General features: G+C 41.2%; 1 protein-coding gene across 28 annotated transcripts in view; it reads left to right on the top strand.

Annotated features, from left to right (window-relative positions):
• The window catches only part of LOC110835423 (uncharacterized), a 310,206-nt gene that overhangs the window by 176,690 nt on the left and 109,025 nt on the right, over window positions 1–24,491 (top strand). For 22 of the 28 annotated variants that reach the window (XM_087350094.1, XM_087350108.1, XM_087350111.1 and 19 more), the window contains one exon: window positions 24,303–24,399. In XM_087350094.1, the coding sequence (XP_087206220.1) occupies window positions 24,303–24,399 (97 nt within the window). Of the gene's footprint in view, window positions 1–15,723; window positions 15,854–23,209; window positions 23,395–24,058; window positions 24,156–24,302; window positions 24,400–24,491 lie in introns of those variants that run through there. The other 6 variants (XM_087350084.1, XM_087350086.1, XM_087350085.1 and 3 more) reach the window with 3 other exon arrangements.

Here is a 24,491-nt window from a genome sequence, read left to right as displayed (position 1 = left end):
TTAAAACACAGTTGTCAGCACTTGTACTGTTAGGTTCGCTAACTCGTGTTTGTAATCAGAGTTACCTTCTTAAACAGCGTTAATCAATTTATCCCTGTAATGTGCTGTGTTTTCTTTGCGGTAAGGACTGAATTCTTAAATACTATTTGGACTGCCTTTGTGTTTCAAATGGTTAATTAAACAGAAAGGGGCAAGACTGTGAGGAATTTAAATTCGATTTAACATCATTTAATGTGAACAGTGGCTAAAGAGCTAGTTGGTGTTGCGGTGCGCGGTTCGAATCTCGGCCTAATCGCTGGTTTTACTGTCTGCAATTTTTCGTGTTTTGTTTCAGCATGACTGGAAAGTACTTTTAAATAGCCACGACCGTTTCCTTCCAAATACGCAGCTCCTCTGCATCTGTAATCTTATTCCCACTGACGCTGCAGTTGTCAGAACCTTAGAAGACAACAGCAATGAACCAAGAACGGGGATTGTTCTAAATCGTTTGATTCAGTGCTTTAGAAAGTCGAAGAGCCACATACGCCACTAGAGTAGGCAAAGGAGGGGTGTCTGCACACTGCAAATGAGTGTGATTGTGTGCAGGTGTGTGGCAGGCGGGCGTGATTCGAACAGACCGTAAGCACTGTGCGAAGTTTCCTTCACTTGTAATACACGTTTTTTATAGCCTAGGAACAAGTACTGCGTTTACTACTGGCAGCAGTTTTGTGGTCAGTGCAATGAACCGCTTCAGCAGGTACGAGGACGTCCTCAAAGTAAGTTTCCCTGGGGCCGTTTACAGAAACAAAAGACAATTTCATGGAAATATTTATTGCAACAGATACAGCAAGTGTCCAGATATTTTTCAACATATTCGCTACCGGAATTGAGACATTTGTCATACCGTGGGACCAACTTTTGAATACCAGTGTCGTAGAAGTCTGCCGCCTGGGATTGGAACCACTGTGTGACAACCATCTCCGCCTCTCTGTCATTCTCAAAACGCTGACGCTGACCACACAGGAATTTCTTGAGGTGTAGGAAAAGATGGAAATCACTGGGAGCGAGGTCCGGGCTGTAGGGTGAATGATTAAACACCTCCCAGCTGAACTCCTGCAGGAGACTTGCTGTCCGTCGAGCCGTGTGCGGCCTAGCCTTATCACTGACCGCACTTCACAGTCGGCGGGAGCTGGAATAAGAACCTCCATCTTCAACAGCTGCAACGATGCTAATGTGAGAACGCGGGAAGTTCCGTTAGTGCATGCGCCATGCTACGTCATTGCTCTATCACGTACGCACAGTCGCTTAGCGCAATATAAGGTTTGCTAGCTGTGGGACGAGTGGGAAACTTACTTTGAGGACGCGCCTCGTATATACAGCGTCACTAGGAAGAAGAGACACATATATTCAAATTTACTTCAATTTTTTTTATATTTCAAGTCTGGCTTGGATTGTAAGCCCATGTTACAGTTACATTTGCAAGCAGTGTTAACCTGAATAGTGTATCTTTGCGACCGGCCAGCATTATCCTCTGTCTGTTTTATCCTTTTAGAAGAAGCCCCTGATACAGGATGTGCTGTGTTAATGCAAAACTGCAAATCGAGAATGTCACTGGAGCACAGTCCTTCATGAGTACTAAATGATCGCTCACATAATCAAGAAATTACCGGTGTTTCATGGAAGCTAAGGGTCCGTTGCCGTGTTCACTAGATGCCTCTACCGTTCCCTGTCACGAGCCAGATGAATCCAATCCACATCGTCTTTCTTCTTTAGAAATGGAATACAATTTTTAAGCCTCCCGAAGATATGTGAGGTGTTGTTACCAGGAAGCTGTCCCTCCGAATAAACCCGTGATTCCAGAGTGTGGAAGGCATTTGTGCGTCTTCACTGATCTCTCTGAAATGTCATGCTGTTTGCATCGTGAAAGGCGCAGTTCGATTACAAAAGCGCGTTTAATTGCGCTGGGTTTCCTCGGCCCAGCGGGAGGAAATGAGCGTAGAAGTTTGAAGACGGGAGACCCCGTCGCGTTGAGAGGCCTCAGAGTTCGTACACTGCTCGACCGAAGGATGACGGAGAAATAATTTGGGTTGTAGGAACCAACTTGCTGACTCGCTACGTCTCTACTGCCTAATCTCAAGTTTCGAAATTGATCAGTCACACACACACACACAGACTCATGACTAACTTCATTGAGCATGGTTCCTGAGATGCAAATAGTTCTCTCGGCCAATCAAGGAATTCCACGTCTTTTATGGAATCTGATCACTCGTTACAGTGTTTTTTCATCAACCACAAAACCCTATTCTGAGTTAGTTATGTCCACTTCTCATTATTTAAGACCAATTTTCATTTTTCCTACCATCTACACATAGATTATTGCAGAGGTTTCTTTTCTTCATATTTTCTGATAAAAATGTTGTATGTAGTCCTCATTTCCCCCATGCGTGCCATATTCCCCACCCATCTCATTCTGTACGACATCACTAACAGTAAGTCGAATATTTTTACGACTTTGCTTCTTACATTATTAGTTTCATTATTGTTATGTAATTTTCTTATTAAATTGGCAAGTTAAAAATGTTCTTTGTAGCAATTTGAACATTAAATTAATTGGTGGAATGGCTGAGAACACATTTAAACCTACTATTATCCATCAGAGAGGCGTTTTCGCATTTACACACTCTTCTGTTTATTTTATCACTTATTAATAGCGACAGAGGTCTCTGGTCTCGTGAAATCGTTACGTATCATTACAGCTTCCTCACGTAATTGGTCCGTGTGTTGTAGTTACACGGAACTGGGATTTGTATACATGCAAGAGAATTGTTTTAATGTAATTCGTGACTAAAGTAATGACTTCTTAAATTCGTGAATATTAGTACCTTAGGTCATATACATCTTACTTGTTAATTTGTGTGGTGTTTAACGATGTTGTCGAGAAAGGCGCTGGCTGCTTTAGCGATCGGTAAGAACACTTTATAGACAGGCTTGTTGTAGGAGAAGCAAATGATTGCTTTTGGCCTTCTTCGTTTATCTCTTTCATTGGTGTCATCCATTTTTACTTTCTTTCTGTCTTTCCGTATCCTTTTGTCCTGAAGCACTTCTTCTGAAGTATCTCTTCTTCTGATATGAGAGAGACGCTGATTGGTTGCACAGCTAGTTACTGACGTCTTATCCCTTTGATAAATGCAGGTTTATCCTCGGAATAAAAGGATTATCTGAAGATTTCTGTCTTCTGGGTTATTGCGCTGTGTAGTCTGGTCGATGTTAACCAACGTTTCAGAGGTCATACTGCCTCCGTCATCGCCCTGATGACGGAGGCAGTATGACCTCTGAAACGTTGGTTAACATCGACCAGACTACACGGCGCAACAACCCAGAAGACAGAAATCTTCATACTCATCGCCCTGATGACGGAGGCAGTATGACCTCTGAAACGTTGGTAAACATCGACCAGACTACACAGCGCAACAACCCAGAAGACAGAAATCTTCATACTCACCGCCCTGATGACGGAGGCAGTATGACCTCAGAAACGTTGGTTAACATCGACCAGACTACACGGCGCAACAACCCAGAAGACAGAAATCTTCATACTCACCGCCCTGATGACGGAGGCAGTATGACCTCAGAAACGTTGGTTAACATCGACCAGACTACACAGCGCAATAACCCAGAAGACAGAAATCTTCATACTCACCGCTGTGAGAACCTCAAGTCTTACAAAAGGATTATCTTTTGACAACAGTTTACATGATTTAAAAAGAGACACATTAATAAGGAATTACTTCATACAGGTTTTTTGGTATTAATCGAGGTGTAACTGGAAGACACACGCAATTCGAATTGAAATTTATTAAATTCCACACTCCACTGCTTCCTCCAAGCGCCGATTGGTTCTGAGTTCAGAGACGCGAGGCTTGCGGCTTCCCGTTCTGCTTGCCTTGATGTAAATGGAGACTGTCGGGATAAAGCGAGTACCTAACAAGTTTCGAAATAATAATAATATACCGGAAATACGGACTGAGCAGCTTTTATTTCAGAGTGATTAATTCAAGGGGGGTTAAAGGGACCAGACGTCCGACGCTCAATCAAGAAGTGAGCAATGCGTATAAATTCTGCGTCCGAAAATCTCAAGGTTAGAGACAGCTTTGGGGATGCCATTAAAATGGTCCTCCGATAAATGTCACGTGAAGTTACTTGGAATATGTAACTGTTTTAGATTCAGGTTCATTTGATGTTTTTGATAAAACGACACTACGAAACATCCCAGAAAATAGTTTTATTAATGCTTAAGTAGATCAATGTCACACTCCTTACCTATTATTTGACTCCATAATTCCATTGGACAGAATCTTTCTTTTAAAAATTGAAAGCTGTATTGCAGTGTTCACAGAAGCGCACAGATGGACAGGATTGTCAGTAAATTCAGTCCGATTCTAAGATCTGCTTCAATATTATCGTCTCATCTACGTCTGAATCTTCCTCTGAAGTTGCCGGGTCAAAATCTTGTGTTTATTTTTTTCCATTCGTAAGAAGAATCCACCCCGCCGATATTTGTAAACGTTGTCGTGTTCGAATATTCTTATTCTGTCTTGAACATCTTTGTGTGATGATTACCATTCTTGATTTGTGTTCTGGAGTTTCCGGATTCGTATCTGACTTGAGACTGTTTCTCGTGATTAAGATTTTATGGTAGAACATGGCATGTTCTCACGGTGGCGAGTCCGAAGATGGCTGTCTTCCGGGTTTTAGCGCCGTGAAGCCTGGCAGAAATTTACCGAAGTTCCAGAGGTCCTTGTTGCCGGCATCATAGGGACAATCGCCCTGATAATGGACGCAATCTTCTACCAGACTACAGAAGGCAGAGATGAATAGTGAGCTCCTCGCTTCGTCCATCTTGTGATTTGGACAGTCGTCCTCGTATTCTTTCAAAGGAAAGCTGGGTGAGCCCCAGAGAGGGTCTGGATGTCATGTAGCTGCTCTCCAAGTTAATTTACGAGAGTAAAAATTTCAGATGGCGTCATCTTGAGCGATCCGTACGTGAACCATTAACGCCTTGCTTTTAAGTCAGAGCACTGGCTTATCGTTACTAATGCTCAGTCGAGCAGTACTGCAAAGCAAATAGCATTAACAGTACAAACAGAGTGACGAAGGAAGGGAGTGGTTACCGAGTCCATAATTTCCGTCATCTGCAATACTGAGTGGAAATCCCTATCTGACACACTGCAATCCACACCCTGTGTGGGTTTGGGAACATCCCCAGCAGTTACGACAAGTGGCTGAGCTACACGGCACAGCTACAAAGCACGACAAATTCAGCGAGGATCGTTTATGGGATCATTAGACATGTTTCTTATTAGAAGGGAAATTAAGTGTACCGAGAAACTTTTTAAAAGGAGTACGATGTCACGAGTAACATATGGCACGGTGGAGTTCTGTCTCAAATCTTCAAGTTCACTGTCGCCAGAACCTGTTATTCTGAATGACTCAGGATTTCGCCTGTCTCTAGAAGAATGATCACATGATATATCGATGTTTGTGTTTCAACTACCTGGCTTCTAAAGTACGAGGAAAATAAACCTTTTAATTCAATGTTGTATGTCTGTGCCCTTGTATGCATGTGAAACATGGTCTCTTACTTTAAGAGAAGGACAGAAGTTAAAAGTGATCTAAACACTTAGTTCCGAGTTACTTTTAAATAACATTTTACGCTAAACTATGTGCTTACCTCACTGACTAGATCAGCCGTTTAACTATTTGCTCCCCGAAGATCATGTAAATATTTAAGAATTCAGTCCCCATCGCAATAAAATCACGATTATAAAGATCTTATGGTTAGTGATGTTTAAAGAAATGATCGCTGTGTATTCTGAGGATCTTACGAAACGTGAATACACCGTGTGGACAAAGTGCAGAATTATCTCTCTGGTGATGGAGGCAGCGAGGGCCTCTGAAACGTCGGTAAACCTCTATCATGCTGCACGGCACTACGATCCAGAGACAACCATCTTTGGACGAGGCGTATGTATGTACAGGAACATAAGATCAGCAGTTTATCGTCACGATATGAACTGCATGTAATGTTCGGTATTCAGATATAACTGTACACTTTGTTCAGGTAATCAAATGTCTTTGAATCGTTTGCCTGTAATGTTCGATCCAGCCAATCTGTAATACGAATTGTTTGGACCCCCTTGTCTGGACATTGAAGCGCATAATAAGCAGTATTCACACAAGGCCTGACATTCATCTGGATAACTAACTAACTAACTAGATGGCTTACCGAACCCGAAGGTTCATCACCGAATTAACCAAAGCCCTCCACCGGACCCTGTCCTGGGCCAACAAAATCCAGTTTCCTTCAACTCCTATCTCGGATAGATCCCGCCTGAGATTATCCTCCCATCTACGTCTAGGTCTCCCCAGCGGTCTCTTCCCTTCAGGTTTCCCAACCAGTACCCGGTGCACACCTCTTGTCCCATCCATGCGCGCTACATGTCCCGCCCATCTCACTCTTCTCGACTTAATCACCCTCACAATACTGGGGGAGCAGTACAGATTTTTAAGCTCGTCATTGTGCAGTTTTCTCCACGCCCCATCGTCTTCCCTCTTAGGCCCAAATATCCTCCTCAACACCCGATTCTCAAACACCTGCAATCTGTGTTCCTCCCTCTGAGTGAGAGACCATGTTTCGCACCCATACAAAACAACAGGCAAGATTATTGTTTTGTATACTTTAATTTTCAGGTTCTTAGAAATCAGACGGGAAGACAAAATATTTTGGACTGAGAAGTAGCAAGCATTTCCGGAATTTAGTCTCCTCCTAACTTCCTCACAAGTATCATTTTGATTTGTTATTGTTGTTCCCAAATATTTGAACTTTGTAACCCTTTCAAAGGATTTATTAGCTACCCTAAGATAATTTTGCCCGCCTGTCTTCTGATGACGAGATACTAACATGTACTTAGTTTTTTCTGAATTTACTTCCAGCCCCACTTGTCTACCAGCCTCTAGTAAAACTTCTGCGTTCCTCTTTATTGTATTTATATCGTCCCCCAATAAATTAACATCATCAGCATATGCCAATAGCTGATGTGTCCCGTTCAATTGCAAACCCTCCTGCCTACCTTGGACCTTCCTGATGGCGTATTCTAGCGCAAAGTTAAAGAGCAAGGGAGACAAAGCATCTCCTTGTTTTAGACCGTTCTTGATGAGGAATGTCTCAGATACATATTTACCTACTCGAATTTTGCTGCAGGTTTCATTTAAGCACATTTTTATTAGACCCACTAGCTTCTTTGGTATACCAAATTCAATAAGAATATTATATAGCACTTCTCTCTTCACAGAGTCATAGGCTTTTTTGAAATCTATAAATAACTGATGTACAGTCCCACCGAACTCCCATTTTTTCTCTAGTATCTGACGAATGCAAAAGATCTGATCAATCGTTGATCTGTTTCGTCTGAACCCACACTGATGATCCCCAATAGTTTCATTCGCATATGGGGTTAATCTTGCCAAAAGAATGTTGGATAGAATTTTGTATGAGGTTGATAGCAGCGATATTCCTCGGTAATTACCACACTCAGTCTTGTCCCCCTTCTTATAAATAGGAATAATTATGGATTCCTTCCATTGATGTGGCATCTCTTCCTTATCCCAAATTAACTGAATAAGCTTATGGATCCTCATATGCAACCCTTTGCCACCTGCTTTAATTAATTCGGCCGGAATCTGATCAATTCCTGGAGATTTATAACTTTTCAACTTCCCAATGGCTAGTTCCACTTCATCTAAGCTAGGTTCTGGCACCAACAGTTCAGCTGTATGCATTTTAATCTGTCTAATATCACCAGTATTATGAACATTTAAGAGCTCGCTAAAGAAATTTTTCCACCTATTCACAATTTTTATTGGATCTGCAAGCAAATTGCCACTATCATCCTTTACCAAATTAGTCTGGGGTTGATATCCTTTCTTAAAGTTATTAATGCCTCTGTACAGGTCTCTGATGTTTTTTTCCTTATTATTTGTCTCAAGTTCAGCAATTTTGCCCTTCAGGTATTCCCTTTTCTTAGTCCTAAAGGTTCTACTAGCCTCACGTCTCACGTTACATAGATTATCCGCATTTGTTTTGTTTGGGTTCTGCAACCATTGAAATTTTGTTTGCTTCCTTCGATCTATTAATTTTGAACATTCTTCATCAAACCACGGTTTATTTTGCTTTCTCCTGTAGTATCCTAGTTTCTCTTTTGCTGAAATTTTGATGCAGTTTCTGACATTTTCCCACTCCCTGTTGATGTCCACACTTTCATTATCCTCATTTGTCTCTAAAATTTGAAACCTATTCGAAATTTCAACTTGATATTGTTCCTTTGCCTCTCCCTCACTTAATTTTTTCAAATCAAATCTTTCTGTGTCAAAATTTTGTTTAGTTCGTCTACTTACTGAAAGCCGCTCCCTCACTTTTGCTACCACCAGATAATGATCAGTGTCGCAATCTGCTCCTCTGAATGATCTCACATCAATTACATTTGTCTGCCTTCTCTTATCTACTAAAACATGATCTATTTGATTGTGTGTTCTGCCATCTGGGGAAGTCCAAGTGTATTTATGAACATCACGGTGTGGAAATTTTGTACTTTTTACAATTAAATCTTTTGACGTAGCGAAGGTCACTGCTCTGACGCCATTATCATTACTAAGTGCATGGAGACTCTCGCTGCCTATTGTGGGTTTGAAGACATCCTCCCTCCCAATTTTTGCATTGAAATCTCCTAGCAGAATTTTCATGTGATACTTGCCAAATGTATCAAATACTGATTCCAATTCTTCATAAAAGCTATCCTTGATATCATCGCTTTTGTCTTCAGTTGGGGCATGAACATTAAGGACAATGATGTCGCACCAACGTCCTTCCAAAATTACGTAAGACAACCTGTCACTAACAAATTCTACTCTCTTAACTGCTGCCCTAATTCTGCTATGAACAAAAAAACCCGTCCCTAGCTGATGATTGTCATTCCCCTTTCCATAGAAAAATGTAAAATTGTCCACTGGGATCGTGCCCTCCCCCTCCCATCGCACTTCCTGCACTGCCACTAAGTCTAACTTATAATTCCCTAATTCCCTACACACTGATTTCAGTGCCCCAGCCCTATAGAGGCTCCTAATGTTCCAGGTACCAAATCTCATGTCCTTTTTCAATTGCCGTGGTCGTGCCAAAGAGTCCGTCCTGATCCGAGGCTTGGTTGATTTGTTCGTAACACATATTTTTTTTAAAGGTGAAAGGTTGTTAGCCCTACACCCAACCCCCAACCTGGAGGACCAGGGTATCACTCTTAGTCTAGCGCATCTCCTTAGACCTGTCCGGCTTGGGTGGCCCTACCATGAGCCGAAGCTCAGGCCGGCATAGCCCTAAGGGTCATTTGAGCACGCAAGCCTCCTCACCCGGCAGATTGCCTTCGACAAGGTGGTGATACCTTCGAGAAGGATTCATCTGGATATGTTAAGCTAATTCTATGGAGCAGGTTCTATAGAAGTTGATGATATAGTGTCGAAAACTTTGTTAATCAGACATGAATTTCGATCATACTTCAGCACGTAAATGTAATGCTGTAGGTAGGGATAATACTTTGCGTCAACCGCAAATAAAAGAATCAGAGATAAATGAATCGATTGTGTATTTGCTGACATTCGTTTAATTGCTAAATTGTGTGGAACAGCTTGTTTGTGGGACGGAGTAGTTTTGATATTTCGGTAAGCCATGTGTTATGGTCCTATAGAAGTAGGATAAAATTTTGCCTTGAAAAATGCATTTAACTGAATGGATATTTTAATATATGTCAGAAATCAGCTGGTGCTGACAGGGTGCAGGATAGAGACCGGTGGCAGGCTTTTGTGAACACGGTGATGCACCTTCTGGTTCCATAAAGAAAGTTGGCTGTTCTTTAACAATCCGAGAATAAAATCGACTTTTCAAAAAAATATCCTGCACCGTAGAGTGAGTAAGAAATTAGCTGGGGCCTACACGTGTTAAATTCCACGCGAAAGTTTCCAGAGATTTACTGACGGGTTAATAAACTCTTCAAAAACAATTCTTATCTATGTCTGCGTTGCAAAATGTTAATTTACCCACGAACATAATTATAAAAATTTCCGAAATTAGCTAAGAATCTCACAAAATTAAAGATTTTCTAAATTTAAAATAAATAACCTCCATGTTGAGTCACGTAGGCAAGAGTTAGGCTAGGTTAGGTTATGTTAGGTTAAAATTAGGCTGTCTGTAGACTAATGCAAAATTACAGGATTTGAGGTTCTCACGGCTGTGAGTCTGAAGATGTCTGTCTTCTGGGTTGTATCGCCGTAGTCTGGTAGAAGTTTATCTTCGTTTCAGACGCGATGAGTCATCGACGTGATGATGGAGGCAGCAAGGACCTCTGAAACGTTGGTAAACATGTAACAGACTACACGGCGCTACAACCCAGAAGACAACCATCTTCTAATACAAAATCTCAGTGTAACATTAGTCAGGGTTAGGTGTCGTCTTGAAAGTGCACTTATGTCTGAATTTATTGAATACAGAATAAACTTTTTTTAGATATCAGCTCTGGTGCGCGTGTACTGCTGAACAGTGCCACTTCTTAGCAGGAAAACAAAGGTCTTACAGTGCAGATACACGTAATAAGGCCCCTAATGCATGGCAAATAGGTTTAGAAGGTCAGAGGGTAGCGGTGATTCATTCAGCATGTTACCATGCCCCTTTTGATATAAGAACTGGTCAGATTATGTAGCCATTCCGCCAATAACCTTTCGTGTTTCTGTAAGAGACATGGTGTGTTACCTGTGCAGAAATTGAACATGTTAATTCACATTCAAGAACAAAATTGCTTAAGAAGATGGCTGTCTTCTGGAATGTTGCGCCGTGTGGTCTGGTAAACATTGGCGCATACTGCCTCCATCGTCACGGTGATGACGCATAATAATTGATTCAGTAAGTACGTCTGTAACGTCGGTCACTACCTACCAGGCGACGTGGCACAACTTCCCACAAGTCAACCATCTTCATACTCGTCTCCATGACAACAGAATATGTTGTCTGTGGTTCCCCTACAGTGGCATTGGTGGTGCATGGGATAAATTACAAATGAAGAAAATGTTTTAAACAGATCGTTGAATATATCAGAACTGTGACAGAAATTAAGCAACAAATGGAATAAACAAACGATGTTTGTGGTTAAATCGAAATAGGCATGTAGCACGCATATATTTTTTTCTCATTTTTTATGTTTGTCTTTCTACCTGTATTTTCTTTTGTTAGTTGACTCTCACTGTCTTCCTAATGTTATCAGGTGGTTTTGAAACTTTGTGTTGTTTGTTGCCTACGATTTAGGAGCTGCAACTTGTTTTGCTTCATTGCCCGGCAGTTTCTTCGGGTAAGCAGCCATTCAGGATCTGAGGCTAGCAATCTTTGAGCGTATCAGCGTACGACTTCCAGTCTGTCTTGATGCCGTCTCACGTGGTCGAAAGCGATGAAGCACAAAATTACTGTAGAAGAAGATAACGGTCGATGAAAACTGTAGGGTATAAAATTCTGGTGTCAAGGGTCAAATCAGTACTCTTCTGTAATGACCCCTCAACCCCACCTCTACGCAAGTTGATATCTAGGCTAACTCAAGCCTAATCTGTAAGAATTAAAATTACAACTTAGCCGTGGGAGTCATAAACCAAGCGTTCAAGCCCAGTTTAGTTCAGAAGCCGAAGAGAACTGGAGATAGCAAGGCATTGGCACGATCCATGTGGACTCCGTGCAGACGAGATGAAAGTAGAAATAATATTCATGCTAGCGACTGGGTGTACTCGGTGAGATTCCAGTTTCTGACGGCGTCCGATACGAAAATGACTGTCCTCTGGGATTCTGCGACGCGTGGCGTGGTACAAATTGACAGGCGTTTCAGAGGTGATTACTACTTCCATCATCAGGGCGATTCCTGGTGATGGAAGCAATAAGCGTTTCCGAAACGCCGGTCAGTTTTTTTTACCAGACTACAATACACAATGTCACAGAAGACGGGAGTTGAGATACGCTCTTCGAATAATCCAGAATTAAATTTAAAATTCTACGTTACCAACCAGACGGATAAAAATTTTGGGAAGAACCTGCAAGAGTTGGCATCAGACCTTATCAGGCCGCTGAGTTGAAGTGTGCCTGAGGACTTGTCCTGACTGGTAGGCTAATTTCCTTCCTCTTTTTTTTTAGACTTTGTCGGCGTAATTCTTTGGTCGTACCATCAAATAGACCATAATGATTTACTTCCACAGCCTTTGAAATTCATTGTTCAGATGAATCTATTACTATATGACGCTGTGTAACTAATGCTGTTGAAAAGGCGTCCCTAAGTAAACCAAGAGGTTTGTAAATATTATGAAAGACGGACTTAACATGAAAGGCATGCCATGTTGGGCAACTTCTCAAATTGTGTGACGCGAGAAGGGAATCGAGTATGTAACATGACGAACAGCGAAAAGTTAATTTGCTTGCAGTACAGACACGTAAACCAACGAACAACCCAAAAAAAAGTGTTCTTCCCCTCCTCGAAATAAACTTAGAAATGCATTATAAACTCTCCGTTAACAATGAATTTAACATCTAAAGCATGACTTATTATAATCGTGAACATGGATCCCTTTGTTAAATAAATACAGGCTTAAGAAATGTGAAAATAAGCCATGGGAGACAGAAGGAGGCCTCTTCTCCGGAACTAACAACAGGCATAGCTGAGAGACGTGCTGACACGCGAGTGTGACCTCTGAACCCTGACCGAACAGAGGCGATATCATGGCGTAGACGAGCAGACAATATGTGGCAACGATTTCAGTCTTCAAGAAATTAACTTGACTTCACGTGAATAGATACATTGATTAAAAATATGGCGTGCAGTGGAAGTTTGTCGGAGAGTGTGTGGCGTTCCATCGAAGTCTTCGACGTGAGTTATGGAGGATTAAACGTCACTACCTGTTCCCAAGCCCCACATTTATAATCAGTCTCTTTCAATTTCTTCTTCGGACACTCGTGGTAGATGAAAAATTCACACAAAAATTTAGTCTATAAATGTTCTGGTGTCTCTAGCGTTGATGGAAGAACAATATTAAAACAGATTGTTGGAAAACAGTATTTGACGGTGTGGACTGAATTCGTCTGACTGAGAATAGCGATCAGTGGCTGTTCTTGTGAACACTGAAATGATCTTTCGGATTTCGTAGGCGGGAAGTTTTTTGACCAGATTGTCTGTCAGCTTTCGGACGGTCGTCTATTGTGTGGAAAGAGGAGTTAAGTAAAATATATTAGGAAAGTGGTCTGGGTCACACTGTTCATTAAATTGCATTCTATCTGAACTTATCACCGGTTAAGTCTTTTGTGTAATAAAGTCCTTAAGCTATGCTTCCATTGTTTGAGCAAAGTCGTCTATCTTTTTTCGACTCGAAGGGCTATATTACTTTGTTTTTCTCGTGAAAGGCATCTTAAAATCTGTTAGTTGATTACACTTCGCCTACTTTTCCATTAACAGGTCTGGCATTCTGTGATTGTTTGTCGTTTTTTTGACTTTGTATTTCGACATTGGAAATTTTGCCATGGATCTTAGGGCGTCGGTATTACTGATCTGCATCTCCGAGTTTGGTCTTTGGGAATAATGTCTTCTTTTTTTTCTTCTGAATTTTGGTTTTCTGCTTGACTTTCGACTTTGGTATTTTGAGTTTTGTTTTGACTTTGTTTCTGTATTTTTCGACTTTTACTTTCGTTTCTTAATTTTTGTTTTTTGCTTTTGACTTTGGTCTTTGACGTTTTACTCTGGATTTGGATTTTCGGTTTTCGATTTTTTCTTTCTTTGATGTTCGACTTTATAATGTTTTCTTCTCGTTTTGCTTTTCTTCGACTCGTTTCTTGGTTTTTGTCTTGTCCGCTTTTACTGCTGTGTTTCTGGATTTTTGTTCCAGTACTTTAAGTGATGGGAAATTTTAATATTTCCAACCTGTAAACTCCCTGCCTTTGAAGCATTCTGTATCACCGAAAATTAAAAAGTATCCAATACAATGCATAATTAGGCGTTCCCGCCTTCTGAAGCAACGTGGATGTTACGAAGAGAATTAAGAAGTTCCCGGGCCAACTTCTCACGAGGCAGGCATACTAAGCAACTGTGGACCACCGCACGTGTTGGCTGCAATGTGAAGAGCGTCCGGTATCTCATCTGCTTGCCACAAGCCCCTAAATTCTTGCAAACGTCGCGTGTTACATTCAGGAAATCTCAGTTTTGTTTGTCTGCGCTGTACATACTGTCTCTCTACACTATAATTATCGTTTGTGTACATTATCCCAAATTAATAAATCAGGTAGTGATCTTCCCATGAAACCCAATTCTCCTAGCCTTACAGGCATGACTTGTGGTCCCAACAGCGATCGACTTATCGCCTAATTGAAAGGTTTTTAGTTTATTGTTTGTTTGTTCTTCGTATCGCACAGCGTAATCTGCGGAGCTAAGTGAATTGGTTCCTGGACCAGGGCGGAGGGAGACGTGAATTTATTACAATCATTCCCTCGGTTCTGCACGAGTAGGGAGCCACTGTCCGACTGGCCGAGATCTTGAACTGCCTTTACTCCGAGACCAGCCAGGCATCGGGTCAGAGATGAAGTCCCTGACTTAGGGTCGAGGGTGTGACACTGCTGCTTGGTCAGGGATATCGCGTACCTCGTGAGGCGGTGACAGATGAGTCTCGAGCAGTGGTTGGACGATTACCTGAAGGAAATACCTGCTCCAGTGCAATTTCGTCCACCACGAATATCACTTGAACTCACCCGAGATTTAACACGGGTCCCCTGAGTCAGAATCCCTAACGAGAAGTTAAATTACCTATCAATATTGATCGTTAGCAACTGGATGCACAAACGAGGATGGATTGGGTCAGAGATATTTTTCTACTTCAAAAATATGTGTATTTTTCTTCCTTAGGAAATGACATCACTGATAAGAAAATTTCCCGACGTGCATTAAATGAACGTACAATTGAGATATCATGTCTGTCACTATGTTTCATCTCCGAAAATTTATGACAGATTTCGACAAAACTTGGTACTAGGAATCTCTGCTAGGCTGTATAATAAAATAAAATTTTACCAATTTATTGACTGTATCTTAAAAAATGTTATAAGTAGACGCTGATGGTCTTCAAGGGGTAGTCCATCACCTCGGACTGTGGGCTGACAAATTCTTACTGTAAAAATTAAAAAAGCATGTTGGAAAATGTTTAATGTGCTCTTCGGAACGGTTTAAGAACTGTGAAATGACGGCCGATGGTCAGTCCGCCACTGATGGTGAATGAGGCTGGGCTGAGATCGAACTGTGGAAGAAGACAAGATAGAAACAGGTAGGAGGAGGTGATGAAATTGTGATGACGATGAATAATAGGAAACTGTAAGAAAGATGAACGGGTAGACTGCGTGAGGGAGGGGTTTTGTAAAGCAAAGCGTGGGAATGTAGACGGACGGACCGACGGACAGCTCAAGAAAATGCTCATTATGTGCTGAGAGTGTGGGCTCCACTTTGGGAGCTCCCTGCAGTCTTGTTAAAAGGAGTACAGATTATTTGTTTTGGAAAGGAATTTTGTTTGTGCGTGTCCATGGCAACGTAAGTCACATTACTTGAAAGCTGCAAATTAGATAAATGACGGTGCGGATATTTAAAGAGGATTTATATTACAAAACTGTTTTTGTCGTTCATGGCGTACAAAATGTTACGCATGCTGAACTCTGTATAAAGGTACAGTGAAAATTAAAAACGGAGTCTTTGGCGAAATTACGGATTTTCATGCGTTGGTATGTACTGCAAGTTTTATATTCGTGTTTATAAATTTAACAAGTAAAACTTAAAGTGGAATAGGAACGTGAAATTTTGTGTAGTTTGAAGTCCGGAAGGAGAAAGTTTCACTTCTTCTTCTTCTTCTTCTTTTAAACGGAGAGTGATAGTAATTTGTGAACCGAGATTACGGAAGTGGCGAGAATTATTGAATGAAGTGATTGGCTCTCTGAATGGGTAAGTGATAAATATCTTCGTAACGGATCTTTTGAATGATGAAGGTGTCAATGGCCGAGGGGGAAGTGATCTGACGCAGCCAATCACGGCACGATGATCCATGAAAGCGAGAAATGATCGCGTTTCCACTCACTTAGGGATCTCTTTCGTGATGGAAGTGATAACTGACAGACGCGAGTGCCGTACTTAAGAGAAAAAGTGACTTACATGTATTTACTCACTTTTGGGTGCGAATATCATATACCAGGATTTCACGACTGTTTTCATGGTTTTCCTCAGTTCTGAAGCGTACGCTGGGATGGTACATATTTATTTCACTTATTCACTTACAACGCTGCCATTAGTAGCTCAGAATGTGTAAGCTGTGGTTTACAGCCTGCGGCCCGCGAATGTTTTTCTGTGCCTTTCTCTGTTATAAAACTTTTTGACTCCCAAAACACACTTTGATAACGTCGTTACTGTTTAACGGTGTCTTTTTCTATGGACATGTGCGGCTTGATGAAGAACATCAACCCTTTAAAGCCCAGTGGTAACTATACGTACCACTTGCTTTAGCAATCAGTAATTCTGAATTTTGTCCACAGAGTATATTTTTATGTTTATTTTAATTCTCAGAAGAATCAGCGATTATTTAATTGATCAGTGCTAAAAAATTGGTTCTTGTAATGGTAAATTGTTGTATTTTCTTTGCAGTTCGGACGGGATAATTAAATGTTATTTAGACGAACTTCAAGGGGTCAGATGATGATCCAGGATACGTCTGATCAAGTCTTGAACCTGCGCATGAAAATTGCGCTAATTGAAGTTTTACGTGATATTGAAAGATCACTCAATTGTCAAATAAGTCACTGATGACCAATTGCGTTAAAGATATGTTTTGTTTTAGTAATATCCCGTTTGAATCTGCTTATATTAAACAGTTACTAGCATTTTTAGTAAATTGTCTTCAATTTACACAACTTTCCTGCCCGCGAATCGATAGGCAGTGATGAACGTGGTCCCAAATATGGAAAATATTGAGGACCTATGGTAGAGTGAGTGTTTCAGTTTGTACATCCCTGGGTAGCGTAACATTTGATTTGTGACGTTGCGCAGATAAACTGAAGTACCTGGGTGGAGTCTGGGAAGGTGAGTTTCCACCTGGACCAGGCCAGACCACAATCGAAGATATCGGAACAGTCGATCGCTTCACCAGTATGTTGTAGTCGCACGCTTTTGATACTATCGATCTATCGCGTGACAATTACAGCAATATGAGGTGTTCGACCCTTTACGGATCAGTATCTTGGCTGCACGGATGTGCCTTTACAAATTGTGAGACTTGTAGTACAATGGCAACGCCTGGAATTACCGCTTTGATGTATTTAGCGCTGCAGAACGTAATGAACTTATTAACCCTTTGAAACCGAAGCTCGTCTAAATATTATTTAAGAATTCAGTCCGTACCGCGAAGAAAACACAACATTTCACCATTACAAATGACAACTGGTTGACGCTATTTAAGGAAATAATCCCTGTTTACACTGAGAACAATACGAAACCCATACATACAAAATGCAGAGTTATTAACTGTGTGAAGCAGGTGGTACATATAGTTACCACTGGGTCTTAAAGGGTTAAACGTAATATATAAACATAGTTTGAAAGAAATAGGTAATGAGAAAGCGGATCGGGAAAGAGAGAGGGGGTGAGAGTAATACACGGAGGGGGGAATAAGTGGAGAAACTTTGAGTAAACGTTTACCCCCCACCTATTTTCCCTCATCTGTGTCAACCGTTCACGGCCATGTCATCGTATAACGTTTCATTAGTAGTTGTTACAGAATATTAAAACACCCGAATCAAATGAAACACTGTATAATTGTAGAACTTGGTATTTTGCTACGACACTTGGGGGGAATACGAACTCATCTTCAGAATGCTGAAACGCTTTATTTCGACCTCCACAAACCCAGGGCACGATAGCCTCCCTGAAAGAAGAAAACAAATGAACGTCGGATCGCGCACCTGTAGCTCGTGAGGCCGAGGTGGGAGGGCCGATACTGATCTATCTTGTGGCCGGATCCCCACCCACGTCTCCCACGCACCGAGTTCCCAAGCGCTTCCATCTCTCATATGTTCCAGCAGAGGAATCTTAAGACGCGATACAAATCAGCCAGCGAAATGTTGACCAGGAGTGCTTGAACTCGAGGCCTTAGGCTGTCGTCGTGAATGTGCCGTCTCCTTCTAATCTCGTACAGAATATTCATCGACAGATCTGTATTAAACACAGATGTTATTATCTCGAATATATAGAGCCCTTTCTTTCACCCACGTAACTCCCGAATAACTGATTGACCACGTTTCGGTTCGCATTGTATTCCAGTAGATATTTACGTAGCTGCAGTAAAACTTGTCGTTTTTTTAAATTTAATTACTGTATTTTTCTCGGGGGGAATTTGGAGACTCAGATATGCATATTACATATGGGAAAATTCTATAGAATTGCTTCAGAATGTTACACTTCTGTATTCGTGTCAATCTTTGCCTCTCGCTGTTCGAAAATAACCGTCTTTGAAACAATTTGAAAATACATCTTCGGAGAAAATGTGCGCCTGAAATAATTGTAAGCAATGTTAAAATGTATTCAGAACTCCGAGGGAATTTACTTAGAGAAGCGTCCAGAGTATTCGCTGAACTCTGTGGCGTAAAGCTGGCACGAAAATATGTTACTTCAGTTATGCCGTTCAAGTTTGGAATGCGTTTTATATTTGGAGGGCACATTAAATTCGCAGAATTTCAGTACATCGGCCTTTCTTATAATCAGTTTGGGTAACCCATTTCATCCTTATAAGTGTTAAAGTGTAATTTGTAGGCAAAAGAAGTATCGCATGTCACATGTCCCTTGTATATTAAATTCCCTCAAACCGTTATTCTGTATTAAGGAAGATCTTTTGATCAAAATTATGGATCTGCTCTCTTACGTGTATGTGACCTCCAAAACGGGTCAGATGCCGGTGTCTTTGTGGTCTCTTTCTGGCGCATAAACAACTAAACAAATCTCGGTTCTGCATGCGTGTGAATGCAGTTTGTATGTTGTTCTACGCGGCGAGGTGACAAATCCATATTTAATGGCATTTCTGAGACTTAGAACGAACGGCGTATCGCAGTGTTTGAGATACTAAAACACGTAATGGGAGTTATATTAGCCGATTTGCCCTTTATTTTAAAACTATGATTTTGTTTTACCGTTGGAATCCCGAATATCGTCGAAATAGTATTTAAACTTTCTGTTCTTGAAAGAAATCTCCGTTACAAACGTGAAGTGGGTAATGGTGATTAACACTGTTTAAGGAAAAGACGGCTGTTTATTCTGAGATCATACTAACCCATAAACTCCCGCTGTGTGCATTTTACCCACAGCGGGTATCTCTGGGTTTTGCGTAATTCTCACTATATCAGCTATTATTATACCCTTGATCACCATCAACCAGTCGATATTGGTAATGGTGAAGTGTAGTGTTTTCTTTGCGGTAGGGACTGAATTCTTAAATATTATTTATATGAGCTGCGGGCTTCAAAGGATTGGCATCCTTGCTAATATCACTTCTTACTTTGTCATCTACACACTTTTTTTTGTGTCTTTTAGACTTTATTCAATTGGTTCACGGAATTTTGTCGGCCCGTTCGTTCTACAACTTACGGTCGATCCAAGCCGGTCACGTGCTTGAATGACATCATCTTACCGTGGAGAGAATACATTGAAGACATGTCGAATATGGCTTTCTGCTACGTGCTGTCCATTTTCAGGGAGCGATAATGGTCGAGGAAGGTGCATGCTCTGTTTGCTGCATCGATACTTAAGGACAATTTGTGTGTCTTTTATTACCTTGCTGGGATGACACTACGACCCGGCCGAGAATGGTTTTCGTGTCGAAATTTCATATCTGCGTTGCAAGCCTGGTTTACGTCCTGTAGGCGGTCACCAATCGTATCAGAAGCTTACCACCAACTGACAGAGGCAAAGTTAAAGTTGTCCCTTTTCAAATTGAGCGCAGTGATATGAGTCATTGGTGAGTGGCGGTATAACTCCACGCATTCTTAAAATCGGTAGTGTACGGAGCTTCAGGCACCGACAGCTTTAACCCCCTGGGGCCCCAGAGCCGAGGAGGAATTGGGAAATTTTCTGTTTCTATTGTTTCGGCAGGTTCATTAACGTGTTCACAAAAGCCTTTTCAATTGCCAATTTTAATCACCACAAATTTTAGACCCAATATTTTGAGATTGGGTCTGGGCCTCTGTGTTGCCAGACGTCTTAATGGTCTGCTTCGTGGGATAAAAGGCTTTAATCTCAAATAGGCTTACATTTTGATTTATTGGGTATTGTCAAACTTCGTGACGGATTCTTCTTGTGAGCAATTGGCTATTGTAAAACTCAGCCTTACTTATTCTTGTATTTGAATCAGTTTATTTAGCAGCGTTTAACTTTAAACAAATAATTTAGATCAGTGATTCTTTACTTTACAAAAACCCATCCATTCTTCTTGAATTACAGGACCTCTAGAGGTCAATCTCTGTTGCCTCCGTGAGATGCGATCGCTGGTAATTATTCGTGGAGGTCCTTCCACCTACCGCAATGTTCCGAAATTGCTCCACGTGAGTACCACATTTCTGTGGTCCTACATAAGTCATCTCTTGACCCAGAGCAGCGATCTTAAAGTGCGATCACCTGACGTTTTCGCAAGAATCACAAAATATCCATAAATATTAATTTGAATTGTTTCTAAATTTCATTCAAATAGTCGTATGATTCGTTGCTCTTTCTGAGGAAACACAGTTTTGAAATATTAGTTAAATGCCAGTGGTTTAAAGTTCTCGGTTATTTTATAACACATGCATCAGAACAGTAATTAAATAATGTTTCCACAGAAAACTCTTTTGCTCACAAATGCGACCATAGCAATTAGTTTTGTTTGTGACTGCAGCTGCTGAAATCTGTTAATAATTTCAACTGCTGCCGCTGCTACATAAATGTCGTCTGTGATGCTCCTTGTAAAATGATAGCCGTGCTGATAGAATCTGCAAAGTCCTCCGAAACGCCAGTCAGTATTCACCAAGACTACTACACGGCACATCACAGCAGAGACAGTCATCTTCTTGTTTTCAGGTCTTTGGGGTCATATTTTATAGTATCCTGAATTGTTTTTACGAGAGGACATGAACGGGGTCGACCGGCAATTGCCGCGCTCAAGTGCGCAGTCGCCACAGCTGTTTTTCCCCTGAACAAACAGCACTCCTGTGATTCATGAGTCTTCATTAACGAAATCAGCGTTTGGCAGAGAGGGGTCAGTGTGCAAGCGCTGGTCGCATTAGAGCTGTAAGTAGCTTTATGATACGACGCTGCGTTTGATGGGCTACACCGAATTTCAAAAACTCCGTGACCACCCTCCTGCGTGAATCACAGGGCAGTGTGATCGCACGTAGTGCAAAAGTGGACCATCTGCTGAAAGAAAGTTGCGAACAGAAGAGGAAAAAGGGTGGAAATTGGAAGATAGAACGGATGAAATACAAGTACACGTGTAAAAGAGAAGAAAATGAAGAAAGAGAGAAAGAAAGATAGAAAATGAGACTAAGGAAAATAAGGAACAAATTGCAAAAAAGTAAGAGACTTGAAGAAAGGAATTGAGAATGGAAGGAAGAGAGGAGAAAGGATCGAGAGAAGGAGAACGGAACAATCGGAGAGAGGAAGGAAGGAGAGGACAAGAAAGAAAAGAGTAAAGAAGGAAGAAACCTTTCCTCTCAGCCTATGTTCTACTTCGTCATTCGTGTGGACGTTCAACCCAGTGGACCACATCCCATTCTTTCATGTCCATGAGAACCACAAATCTCACTCCGCATTTCGGTCGCAGTCAGTCAGAGGTCCCACAGCCCGGAGTATGTATTTCAGTTTACAAGATATTTTACACTCCTCCCCGCGGCGCCCGAGAGTTTCTGATGCCTGTTTTATATATTTCTGTATTATCAGAAGCTCTCACGGCGACTGATATGAACAAACCATTTTTGTGTATATCAGCTGTCTCAGTTTATTAAAAATCGACGACTCAGGGTCCAGGTCCGTCCCCATAATCAGTAGTCTTCTGGTCGAACTCTGACGTATGCCACTTATGCTTGAAGTAAGATCATAGTGCAGTCGGCATGTGATTGCCCAAGGAACAATGCTACATTAGCCCATTACTTAGCCTGTTCCATAAAACAAAACAAGATCAAGAAGACCAGCCACTTTGCGTTCCACTGGCCAACCTGGAACACTTTTGAATCTCCGGTCGACATGGAAATAAAACAGCCAACGAGGTGTTACGGGAATAAAGAACGGCGAACATCAACGAAAGACATTTTGCCTTCATAAAAAGAAACTAAAGTATCCTTTTTGTGTTCAAACTTACAAAAGAGCGCTGGCCCACCCACATTTCGTACGATGGAACCGTGTAAGGCACGATGCACTAGGTATTATGATAAACATGAGTGTCCTTGCGTGTACGAGATTCGTAGAGGCCAGGACACATAAAACGGGTCAAGAAGGTTGGAGAGATAGTTATGAACTAGACTCCGCGTGTGATACACTGAATGCAAATAGTTCTGGAACTGTCGAGCAGTTCTGAAACGTCGACAAGTCTGCATGGCGCAACATCCTGGAAGACAACATAACCTTACTTATAGTACTTCTTGAATATCTCAAGCAGGTCGTTATAAAATATAATTAATTTTTGTTTTGTATGGGTGTGAAACCTGGTCTCTAATGTTAAGGGAAGAATACAGATGGACTATGTTCGAGAACAGGGAGCTTAGGAGAATATTTGGACCTGAGAGAGATGAAGAGATGAGATGCTACAAAAAGACTAATAATTTTTATTCTTCATAGAATAGGGCGACAAAATTAAGGAGGGCGACACGAGGGGGGAGGGTTGCTGTTTAAGGAAATAATCATTGTTTAGAGTAAGAATCATACAAGACCCATTCATTCAAATGATTTTTAAAGCGTGCAGCCATGCCCGGCCTTTGAAGGGTTAAGAATACGGGTTGTATTTGTAAAACTGGGTATGGGATGTGATTAATTAATGTGTGAACGTGTCCCAGAGGTTAAGATGTTGCGTTGCCTTGCAGGTGGGCAATAGAGGAGTGACGGACAGCTTACTGCTGTGAGGCGCAACACACAGCAAACACTTCAGCACGTCAAGGGCCTGACTAGCTCCTAACTCAATAATATGCTAACAGCTCTGACCGTCTTCAAGTGCCATGCGACTCTGCCTCCGGTGAACAGTGTTGGACTGACTCTTCAATACGTTCAGGTTGTCTCTTTGATTCTGTCGTTACCATGCTTGATGAAGAATTAACTAGTTTAAAAAAAATAGTCCAGGTACCGTTTAGTAGTTTTCAGTAAGCTTATGTCTTACATTTTTGCTTCCTTCTTCGTGGGATCTTCGGTCCACTAGTTTTCTCTGCAAGGATAATTCCTACCGCTGTCACCATGCCCCCCATTCACCTTCAGGGCTCGCTATTTATTGTGAGAATGATATGAAACCCATAAGTAAAAAGTGATAGTGGAACCACGGTTCCGGAGAATTTGACGTAAATACGTCCATACGGCAAGGAAGTTTATATATTGACTTTATTCTAAATATTTCCTTTATACATGCTTTACAATTGAGATAAGTTTGTTAAGACATTGCTTATTCAACTTGAATTAGTTACGCTTAAGATGGGTCTGTGGTAGCTGAATGTAATGTAAAGTAATGTAATGTAATGTAATGAAATGTAATGTAATGTAATGTAAGGTAAGGTAAGGTAAGGTAAGGTAAGGTAATGTAAGGTAATGTAATGTTTTATAGGTAACAACAATGCCGAGTAAACAGATGACGTTTCCTAGGTAACAACAATGCTGAGTAAACAGATGACGTTTCCTAGGTAACAACAATTCCGAGTAAACACGATGTTTCCTAGGTACACTTGTTACACTTTTTCGTTTCCCTTTTTTGTTCCCCTTTTTTGCCGAATGACCCTTCCTTATAGACGTATTTACGTCAAAAAAACACATTTATTGATTTTTAAAGTAGGTGGCACGTGGCTTTTGAATGATTAACATAAGATTACAAATTACAAAGCTAATCATCATGCAGTTAAGACTTCTCAGTTTAGTTTGTTTTTAATTTTCCTTTGTTCCATTTTCCAACAACTTGAAATTTTGTTCTTTCCACAGACTTGGAGGCGGAGCTTCCAATCCACGATGAAATTAATTCAGAAGAACGAGACGGCGCAAGTGACGTCAGAGAGGACGCTGGTGTCTGCTGGCAGGGGTGAGTGTTCGGCTCTTGACATTAATAAAATCCATTTAGACATCAGACGGGCTATTTATATAAGTCAGTGTGCGTTAAACCAATAAGATACG

This window comes from Zootermopsis nevadensis, unplaced genomic scaffold (genome assembly GCF_977971745.1).
Source record: "Zootermopsis nevadensis isolate Lab colony 2312 unplaced genomic scaffold, Znev_1.0 Znev_ptg000017l, whole genome shotgun sequence".
Lineage (NCBI taxonomy): Eukaryota > Metazoa > Arthropoda > Insecta > Blattodea > Termopsidae > Zootermopsis > Zootermopsis nevadensis.
Note: the sequence above shows the minus strand (reverse complement) of the source record. Positions and strands in the feature narration are given on the sequence as shown.